The sequence below is a fragment of the Drosophila innubila genome (genome assembly GCF_004354385.1).
Source record: "Drosophila innubila isolate TH190305 chromosome 3R unlocalized genomic scaffold, UK_Dinn_1.0 2_E_3R, whole genome shotgun sequence".
Taxonomy (NCBI): Eukaryota; Metazoa; Arthropoda; class Insecta; order Diptera; family Drosophilidae; genus Drosophila; species Drosophila innubila.
In genome coordinates, this window is record NW_022995380.1 from 27,683,723 (window position 1) to 27,695,226 (window position 11,504).

The 11,504-nt window shown below is 37.9% G+C and overlaps 1 protein-coding gene across 1 annotated transcript; it reads left to right on the forward strand.

The window, feature by feature from the left end:
* Positions 1-2,248: 2,248 nt before the first annotated feature.
* Positions 2,249-9,981, forward strand: LOC117790911. Its single transcript, XM_034630523.1, has 6 exons — positions 2,249-2,806; positions 7,474-8,311; positions 8,382-8,495; positions 8,565-8,726; positions 8,789-9,239; positions 9,328-9,981. Exons 2-6 carry the CDS (start codon positions 7,528-7,530, stop codon positions 9,536-9,538), a joined length of 1,722 nt encoding a protein of 573 aa, XP_034486414.1. The 5' UTR covers positions 2,249-2,806; positions 7,474-7,527; the 3' UTR covers positions 9,539-9,981.
* Positions 9,982-11,504: the final 1,523 nt, after the last annotated feature.

Genomic DNA, 11,504 nt, shown 5'->3' on the forward strand with positions numbered 1-11,504 from the left:
GCGAGCCGGGGGTAGGCGAGCGAAGCGAGCAGGGGGCGGAGCCCCCTTGTTTTATTTGGATTTTTATACATCCTTTTTAGTCTTGGTAATTTTATAAATGTTATTTTAATTTGTTACGAGTGGGATTCGAACCGCCGCCTACTACTTCACATCTGAAGCGGTCTCTCTAACCATAGCGCCACCAGCCACTATTGATTTCATATGATAGTACATATTTATACTTTCCTAACAATTTAAGATTTTTATTCTTGTACTAAGAACTTTGATTTTTTAGATTAATATTCTTAGTATTAGTTATATGGTCTTAAAATGTTCTTAATTTAAGAACAAAATACTTAAGATGAATGTTCTTGATTTTTTAAGTTGCTCTTATTTTTTCAGTGTACTGACATATATTTTTTTGAATATTCAGGGTATCTTGGCGTCGAACATATTCCCGAACTTAACGCCACTTTGCACTTGTAGCATGTGAAAGTGTTTATTTATTTGTTTTAAGCCCGGCCTGGTCATGCCATCTGATGTCACTAACGAACACTGTCGACCACATGCTAAAATTTATTTGGGCCTTAAGAGATCTCTGTCTAGCAGTGGAAAGTAAAAAGAAATGTTATTTAACTTTCTTCTTGGACAAATTACATAACTCAAGCGGCAGTCTAGGCATTCTAAAATTATTTGTAAAGTGTTAATCGACTCGACAAAAAATCGAGCAAAATGCGTAAGATTTGTTATGAAAATAAAATTGACAAAGCCAGAGGTCAATCATTGTGAATTAAGCGAATCGTGAGCAAATTATTAACATATTTATGAGTAAAAGTGAAATTAATAAAAAGAAATGAAATTCATAGGAAAGGTTCGCAAATATTGACAAAGTTCAACATTGACCAACCGACTCAGATTCCTCTGCTAACTGGAGAAGCGTTAATGCATACCAAATGTGGCTAAAATCTATCTCTCATCACGTAATAGGTCTTTGACAGTTGAAAAGCAGCTTCAGAAAAGATGAAGATTCACTGGAAATGTGATAAACATACGTCAGTTTAAATGATGAGCTTTTTAAGTACTTTCTATGGGTTGGCAGTTGTCAGCTTTCTGGCTAATATACGCTAAATGAATTTTGGACACTTTCACAAGAGTTTACACGCCTTAATACCCTTCCATCCAACTACTCACTGAAACATTGTAGATTTCCATTTCAATAGACCCCTCAAAAGATGTTCTCAATTCGGGCAAAAACATTGCACAGCCATTGTTACTATAAGTATGTATATAGTAAGTAGTTATTGGGAGCAGACGGTTATTGATTTTGCGGTTCCATTAACTAGCTTTCATTTCGTTTTGCTATTTGATTTTGTGACTTTTGAATTATTGTTGTCATGTACGGGGTAGGAGGTTGCCTCAGTTTCTGGTCGTTAGTCACAGCTCAATGGCAACGTTTGTCACTAGAAATTAATAACAATGTCTTGCTTAGTTGGCCAATTCTATAAGGCAACTTTCTCAGGCATAAGCCGGCCATAGAAACTCGTTCACAAGCCACTAAATTAATAATACCCAATACTCTATCAAAGTCTATGCTCCACTTGGTTACCTTAATTAAGTTTACAAATTTCAGAATGTCAACAAGAAATTCCTGAACGTTCTTATGTTGACATGTGACATCAAGCATTTTCATTAATTTTAATGTGTTTTAATTAAAATTTAAAATTAGTAGCTTTTTTGGTTGCCTAAAGAACTTGATAAGGCATCAGAATTCTGCGAATTAAAAACGAAAGTGGAATGAGTGCTAACTTATTGTATAAGTGCAACGTTTCCGTTAATTCAATGCACAGCGATGTTTATCATGATAAAAAGCACATTTCAAGAGATTTACAATCTACAAACGTTGCATGCAGAAGTTGACAGGCAATTCCGTACAGCGATAATTTGTTTTGTTTTTTATCACACTCAGATTTTCATTAACTTTAAATTTTCCTGAGTAAAAGAGAAAACCATTGTCGCTGGCGTTTTGTCGTTATTTTTGTTTTTTTGTTTTGTGTTTTTGTCACTCTGTTTACGACGTCAATGTCATGTCGCGACATTGCTCTTAAGCAGCTTCAACCGAAGCTCCCGTTCAAGCAAACCATCAGCTGTGGCTCTCTACGTCACTGGCAACGGCAACGGCAACGTAACGTCTTACGTTACGGCAACGCAGCAAACTGGTTGATCGCACCCGCCGTCGACTTTACAGCCATTGGCTTTCGCCCGACAGTCCAACTCTTGGCGAGCTACACGTCAGTCGCAATCGCAGTCGCAATCGCAGTCGCAGAATGAAATTTTTCGAAAGCACCAGTTAAATGAAACTGTTGCGGTTCAGTCACACATCGATTAAAATAGATGCCAAAAAGCAAAAAAATAAATATACAAATCATTGCCATGAGCTTCGATGGATTAAAGCAGGCTTTGTATTTGATCTGAAGTGAAAAGAAAAGAAGAAAACGCAACAATTGCATTGACAGTGATTTCCAAGAGATGTATTCAATCAAGTTAACGTGAAGTGAACGGGTTTTCGTCGGTTACCCAGTGAGTCAATTGGTCAGTCAGTGCAGCATTTCACCAAGGCAACACAAAAATTAAAAAAAAAAACTGATTGCAATTCCAATTTCCAAACAACGAATAAATAAAACGAAAGTTGCCAATACTTTGTAAATCGATAAAAAATAAAAATTCTTTTAGCCAACGGATTTTCGCACGCTTCTCATAAAAAAATGTGTACAAAAACTCAATTAACGAAGAGTTGCAGCCCGCTCAACTGATTGTCGTTATACAACAGGTAAAATTCAAATATACCAAATAAATGTGTATATTAAATGCTACATTTGGGTTCATATAACATTATGGCTGAACTGAATAATGACAGCTACAACTCATGCTTAGATATAATGCGGCAATGTTTATGAAATTGTACGCTCGTTACAGGCCATTATTAACAAATATCACACATAACCGTAATAAACCGAATAATAATAATAATTATAATAACATAACAAAATTCAGACAATTGTTAATATTTTACTGTCTTCGCTTTCAAGTCTCGTTTACTCTCCCTTTCAATCCTTTCCTCTCTACACTCTCCTTCTTTCTGATTCGGTCGGGGTCTGGTCTGGGTCTTGAGTCTGGGTCTTAGGCTGCCACGGTCTCTATCAAGTTGGCTTCGTAGATGTTGAAGATGCGCTGTTATATAAGCACTTAACACTTAACAGCTGGCCTACCTCAATTCACCGCTTGGAGGAGAATTCATTTGACACTTTCTTTTTAAAATTTGGTATGCCTGTGCGTCATTCGCCTATAAGAAAGTCACCAACAGACACACTCATCGTTATAGTTATTGTTGATATTGTTTTTGTCAAGTTATTGTTGTTGTTGGTGTCAGCAAAAGTACGTTAATATTGTTTTACGGGCTACTGCACCAACAGCTATAATTAAAAGGGAATATTTCACAGACTATTGATTTCCAAACTGTAACTGTAACTGAAACTATAAACTGTAAACTGTCGCACTGAGTTGGTTCAGTGAGGCGTGTAATTGTGGTATGGGTTGGTGAAATGTAAGAGTGGCACATCTTAAAGATACACTCAATGTGCTACTCGTACTCGCTCGAACATCGTACTTTCATTTTACTCATATTAACGCATAAATGTCTGATGCTGTGCGGATTTTCAACTCTCGCTCTGAGGACGGACGGACAGACGGACGGACAAACGGACGGACAGACGGACTGAAAAAGAGCAGATGCAGCAACTTTCAATGCCAGATTGAGTGCGCTTCCGACAGATGCAGGCCATGAGGATATGTATTTTTATATATATAAAGCTACAATCTGTGCTTGCTCCAATCTCGAAATGAGAGTTTCATTTAAGGCTGACGCCCTTTTACAAAGTTAATGGCAAACAAAAATATTTATGTGACGCTGTTTTGAGCATGGAATTGAATTGTCTGCAAACGTAATTTGATCAAATTACCACGCACATCGTACAAACAGCGATTGCGCAATTTGTCAGCTCATTTGAAGGCAAACAATTTAATTTGAGTTTACGGTACGAAATTGACGCTATTTAATGACCGCACACGACGTGTCGTATACGTAACTTTCTAAAAACACGCTAAAGCTCAGCGAAACCCAGCATCAAACACAAATAATCATATCATTATAGTAGCAGTGATATCAGCGAATGCAAAATTCAAACCTAAACCTCAGCACGCATACAAATCACTCTGTTTGATTGGCAGCCGTACGGGACGACGCCCCAAAAAACATAAAAAACAATCACTGCTTAATGGCCTCGTGCTGCAGGCAGGCCAAAATTGGTAACTAATTGGCGAAAACAACATTTCACTTGACGCACAGAGAAATTGCATTAGACGCAACAAGGAAGGACGTGACCTGGAAATTGATGTAAAAATTGATGTAAATGAAGCATACGCTAAGCAATATCAAGAACCGAGGTGTGCATATTTTAATAAGCACCGCTTTCTTATATGCCAATAATCTTCTTAAAGCTCAAGTATTTTTATTCTGTTAATCCAAAGACTTCGCTTGTAAACAAATTGTCTGATGTACTTTAACAGTTAAAAATTCGCTGGTTGATCTTAGTTTCATTTCCTTGTTTCTGAGTTTTTTTTTTGTTAATTTAGACAGGTCAAAGGTCGGTTAGTTACATGCATTTATTTACTAAAATCTAACAACTGTTTCTAGGCTGCTATTGTTACAGTTATGTCACCTTCTAGCAGACAATTGTGGGTACCAAACGCTTGTTTATGACCATTTTTGACCGCTAACTTGAAGCTGTTTGTCAACTGGTCAACTGGTTATCCAAACTTGCTGTTGTTGTTGGTGCTTGTGGTATTGTCCAACTTTTGTGCTTTGTTCCATTACCGTCAACTTTGCCTGAGCGTGTCGCAAATGCTGACAGCAAGCTTATTAGCCCCACAAAGCCCAAAAACTAAAGCTGTTAGCCTTTAGCCCTTTGTACACTTACCACTTGCATAAAGTTAATGACATTCATATGCGACGACTATGACGCGACTTATGCTCCAATTCCATCAATTTGCATTAGGGGGTGTCAGAAGTTTCAAAAGTTTTATGGATTAATTGGGAAACTTGCGCTGGATGAACAGTAGAACAGAATTGTGATGAGCTGCGCTTCATAGTAAAAGTAAAAGACCAAGAGCAAATCTGATTAAAAGCTTCTGCCAGATAACTGCAACAACATAAGTAAAGTTTGCCTTGTCTGGGCCATCATATGAGGGCAGAATAATAGAGCATGAAAACCTGTCGGAGCACAAATTAAAAAGTTGCAGCCAGGTAACCCTCAGAGATGCAGATAGTAAAGATATCCATACCTACGAATATTTGTACATACTCTTACAGCGTGATAATCAGTCGTTAGCTTGTTCTGCCAACCAAATTTGGTTGTAGTTTCAACTTTTATTAGTGGCAGCTCATTTGCATGTACACGCAGTAGACCGTTGTTTAATAGGAGTTCCTCGAAACGTGCAGACTCTGAATAATTAAAGATAAGAATAGAATGCACAAGGAATGGAAAAATAATTAAAGATGCTTAGCCAGTGAAATATTTTCGCATCTGCTGGTTAAGTTAAAGCCATACACTACACTATGTGCTGTAGATTGTCGTTTGGTAAAGGAGAGCAATTTTACTTAAATATACAATAATACAATGATATAACTACATTTAACAATTATCTAGTTAGTAGTTCTAATGAAAGCAAAACTTTGATGTAACATGAATGATGATGTGATGATATGATTATAAATGGCAGTATTTTCATCTTATAGTTTGAAGTAAGAACTAGGATATTCTAAAAAAAAATAGTGAAAATGTCGTCCTTCAACGGTAGCTTATTAATCATTAGTTAACACATCACTCAATAAGTCATGTAATTGTTGCCACTTACAAGAAATCCATATATTTTCTCGAAAATTCCATCTTTTAAAAGATCTGTGTCCAAGTTTAAGCTAAATTGTATTATTAGTTTGCAACTAACTTTCAATTAAAAAAAGTTCCTTTTTAAAATTTTCAAGCAATGAAAAAATCAGCATTTTCTTGCATTGAAAAAAATAATTTTTTATAGAATAAATACTTTTGAACCCATAAAATTGATTGATAAATGTTATTCAGAGCAGGCTCCGTTAAAAACAACGGTTTGTGCTGGAACTATGAGGTTAAACGTGATCGTACAAACACAAATGATGAAGTACTTTTCATCGTCCAAATTCGGAAGTTGTTCCGAAAAATATAAAAAAAAATCTATAAAATATATTTTTTTGATCGTAAAATAAAGTTGAGGTAGGTAGGTAAGAAGTAAAAGTTTTCAGATAAAAGAATTTCAAAAATCTAACATGAACTTTTGCCTATAAGAAAGCTGTTCTCAAATGGAGTACCGCGTTTGCCTGAAATAGGTCCAAATGGCCTAAAAAAGATACATTTCCATTTCCCAAAATGGCATCGCATTGATAGAGAAGCGATAGAATCAGGGTATAATCTTAGAAAAATATAACATTGCAGAATAAAATTGAATTTTGTATAAAAGTTGCTGTTTATTTTAGTTATTTTTGGGACTTATTGAGTGATGTGTTACTATGTATTATATACAACTTAAGGAGCCTTAAATGTAAGCTTAGGTCAGATTATACTGGACGGTTCTTTGGGGGTACAAGCTATATGTCTAGCAGAGTTATAAAATAAGAAAAATTCGTCATGCAATAATAATGTAGATACATTAATAGTAAGTTCTGATTTTGTAATAGCTGTTTAAAGTATTTATTATAATACTACAAGCGCCATTTGTGAAAATGAAAGTGAAAATTCAACATGAACAGTTCGTGATATATGCGTTGGAGGTGCTAACGGTAAACAGCAAGAGGCAAGCAGCAAGAGGCAGGCAGCAAGAGGCAAACAGCAAACATCGCTCACAACAGCTCCACAGCTTAACTGAAATGCTTGGCGTGCAAATATAAACAAACTGTATACATTTTCACTTTTCGCTCAGAGAGCTGCTCGCTCTGGATACGTCAGTTCGTCAGTTTGTCTGTGCGTCTGTCCGTCTGTTCGTTTCATGGTGTGTCTGAAAGCGTCGCCGGCAAAGACAAATAAAAAGTCGAAGTCGCGACGTGCATTGCTTGTTTAACGCCTAACAAAACGCAGTGTGCACGAATACCTTTAAAAATGTTGGGCAAGGGAGGAAGTGGGGCAAACGTTAGGCTGGGTGATTAGCGGCTGCGAGGCGTGGCACATTTGGGGGCGTCTAACGAAGGTCACAGTTGGCAGCCAGTTACGCACGTGCTGTACAGTTATTTATTTACGGGTTAGCCGCAGTTTTGGTGAAATTTGCTCATTCTCGCCAAAGCAGTAAGAATAAATAATAAAAAAATAAGCAGAAAAATTAATTTAAACGCATTGAATTCCATTTCCATGACAGCGACGAGCAGAACGTGCAACATTGTGGCAAAAACGCAGCAAGTGAAATTGTGGCATGCGAAAAAAGAAATACACCAAAACAGCCAACAAAAAGGTAATGAAAATGTTAAGTAAAGCAAACCAACGAGAAGGCGATGCCAATGGCAGGCGTCAGTTCAAATTAAAAGCAAACACGCACAGAAAAAGAAGATGCACTCCGCTGCTATGCAACTTGCTGCTGCTACTCTGCCAGTTGGGGCATGCCACAGCCACGGGAAGAAACTCAACCAGCGACACAAGCTTTAGTCAACCACTGACAACGATGACGGGACTGGCGCGAAACGATGACAACACCTTTCTGCCCATAATGCCCATTGACATCAGTCCCGAGTTCATCTCCAGGAATGTATTCACTAAATCGGGACAGTATCGAGTCTTTCAGCCTATGGAGAGCGAAAGCGACTTGCGACTTGCTGTTGCAATCAAGCGCAATGACTACACGCAAAGGTCAGAACCGATTAAGGCGCCAACTATGGCAACAACTACTGTCAAACCGGTTGAGAGAACAGCCAAAATCACTCCAGGTCAACAACAGAGTCAGAAGAACAGCAGCGAAAGTTCCGCTGTGTTGCACAATGAACTGCAGGGCTTGGAGGAATTGCTAATGGAGTATGTGGAACAGTTTTTTACACAGGGCAAATATGAGCCCATGCCAGGTTTGGTCTTGGCTCTACAGCAGAATCATACAAAGCCGTCAACAGAGCAGCCACAAAGGCGGCAGCGGAGTGTGCTGGAGGATGCCAACGTGGAGCTCAACATTCCTCGAGCAATGCAAAGTGCGAGACTTTTGTTTTTTTCTGGTAAGCTGAAAGTAGGCTAAGCCTTTGGCTTATGCATAATGGATTTACTGATGAATTAATTTCTCTGCAGGACTCAAGAAGATTATGTGGCCCATTTATATGGGACTTCAGGTTCTGAAGAGTCTGCTGTTCGCCTTGTTTTTGCCCACTATCATTGGTAGTGTTAGTCGGCTGATTGGCAAGGGTAAGTGTAATTTGTTTTTATTTGCGAGCCCAAAAATGAGATTACTACAGTTGCTCAATTCATCAATAGGCATCAGCTCGGGCTCGGCCAGCTCAATACCGCTCTTTGTTCGTCCCATGGAGCCGCCACAGGAGTTGGACTTCAGGGACAACAGCGTTAACTTTGACGATGACAACAAATTTAGCTTTGGCGACGATGGCAAAACCAATGTGGGCTATGAAAACAATGGAGGTTTGTCAACTGGCCTAACACATTCAATACCAATACCGTTAACTCATCTCATTCCCTTGCAGAGGCCTCCCAACAGCATCCCCAATTCACGCCTTTCAACACAAACTCATTGAGTCAGCAAACGCTGTCGCGCTACGGCGGACAGCAGCAGATGCAGGATACGTATCTCAGTGCATTGCAGAGTTTGGGGGCAGCATCATTCAAGAACTCACAAAGTCTCTCTGGGGGCTCCTCTAGCCCGGGAATGGCTGCACCTGGCATGGCAAAGAAGCCACCATCGCCGGCGAACATGAATACATTCCAGAGCTTCCAAAAGGTGCCCAGCTCATCTCTGCTGCTCTCCAACTACGATCCCTTCTACAGTCCGCTGCTGTCGCGACTGGACTCGGTCTTTGGACAGCTGCAGCTCAACTCGGAGAATGAGAACTGCCGCGAGAAGCTCATTTGTCTGATGTATGCGAATCCCGCAAAGTATGCTCCGTACAGTAATCTTGTGTCCGCCCAGCTAAGCCGGTGAGTATCTCGAGTGCCTAAAAGTATGCCACGTGCTTATTTGCAAATAAAACTAACTGATTTATTTTAAACATGCCATCCATTTCAGGGAACTTAATGAGCTGCGCAAGCCCACGTCTGACAATCCGGATATCCTGCGCTTCTTTAAGTACATGAGGGCGGCGAAGGATGGCCAGGATGGCATCGACTGTGAGGAGTCGTTTGACAAATGCAAAGAATTTAAGGATTTCGAAAATCCAGCAATGCTCTCCACCTACAACGACATCAACAAATTGGTCCAGGCTCGTAAATTGGCGTAGAGAAAAGCAAAAGTTCACAAAAGTCACGTCAGCGCACATCAGGTGTTAACGCCTGGAGCTGTAATTATGCAAATTAAACTTTAGATAGCCTAGCCATACATAAATATATGTATACATATACATACATACACATATATATTGATATATGTCTGTAAATGTTCATCAGACGCACCAGAGATAGCTGTCAGCTGCTGTCTGTCTGTCTGGCGGTTTGTCCGGCGGTCGTCAGGTGGCGGTTACTTGTATTGGGGCATTAATTAGTGTGCTGTAAATAGAAATTGTGTTTAATAGTTTAATTAACAGGCAAAACATTTGCCGTTATGTTAGCCATTTAGCTGAGTTACTTAATTAATATTTATTTATTCGATTTATTATTTATTATTATATTTATTTATTTATTATTGTTATCAAGTTAGTCAGCAGAAATGTTTAAAGCTGTTTAAGATCCTGAATAACCTTTAAAGTTAAATTTAAATATTAAATAAAAATTTATGTGTTTATTTCATTTGAATCTTAAATGTAAGAAAAGGGTGAAATACAATTAGTAACAATAACATGAAACTGGGGTAATTTGCTTACAACGAAGTTAACCTTAGTTGAGCTTTGAAAACTTATTAGCTTGTAGCCTTTAAACATAATGTTTATACTTTTGTGAACCTGTCAGCTCAGTGTTTTCACTTTAAAAGTTATTTCGACGTTGAAAGGGCTTTCTTCACACTTACTGAGCTCACTCGCTCTGTTAAGACAGTTCCCCTAGTTTAGGTATTTTCTGTTGTTGCAAGTACAACTTACCATTTGGATAAACGAGAGAACAAGCTAATTGGATTGCAATTGTAACTGCCACACATGTCCAACGAACATCATCATCATTGTCATTCTCATGTTTAACATTTCCGAATACAAGTTGCCAACTGTCAGCCACTGTAAGAGTTTGAGCTCCATTTGTGATTGTACTGCATGGTAATTACTATTTGAGTTAACTTGGCTTTTTGTATCATTTTGCATGGAAACCAATCCCCAATGAAAATGGGAAATACCCGGCAAATGGAAAACAACGCCAACAGAAACTGCAATTGCAACTGCTGTAACAAACGGGAGTTTCCAAAATAAAGTTGTGATGCTGTCTCGCACTGTTTTTCAGCATTTTGGGGATTTTCCTAGAAAGAGTGGAACATACACATTAGAGTGGGTCAATTTGTATGGAGTAAAAAAAAATGCACAAAGTAGTAATAAAAAACGTAGTCTACGATGAAGGATGGCCCAAGAAACCATGGCTCTAAAATCAATATCGTGCTTCCATTTTTTACGGAGAAGTTAAAACTATTTGTATATTGGTAATTGTCTGTTAAGTAGAGCTTACCTCTAAAAAAAAAAAAATAATAACCCAAATAGAAGGCGATTTATGATGAATTAAGAGATAAGAATAAGCTGGCGGTCTCTGTTTAATTGAATTTTAAAATTAATGCAAAGTTAACGTTATTATTGAATCTTCTAAGAAACTTGAGAAAAGTGTTTATGTTTAAGATTCAATTAAAAAAAAAAACACGCTAAGACCGCCAAATAATTCTTATCTCTAAATTAATCATAATTCGACCTCTATCTGATTTTTTTTTTTTTTTATTTTTGAGGTAAGTTTTACCTAAAAGACATAAATAGCTTCTCTGTAAAAATTGGAAGCTCGATATTAATTTTAGACCCATAATTTCTTGGGCAATTCTTCTTAGAATTCATCGTAGATTTCGATTTTTATAAGTCACGAAAAAGAATTGATCCACTCTATTACACATACTGACTGCCCCATAAAGAAAAATCAAACACTGCCGTTTTTATTGCAGTGTCAAATCCCTAAAAAAAAACCAGACACCAGATATGCGAATTCTGGACTATGGTTGCAAAAAAAAAGAGTTTGTTAACATTTTGCCATGGCTTCAAAGTAAAAAAAAAAAAAACAAAATACAGCCCTGCT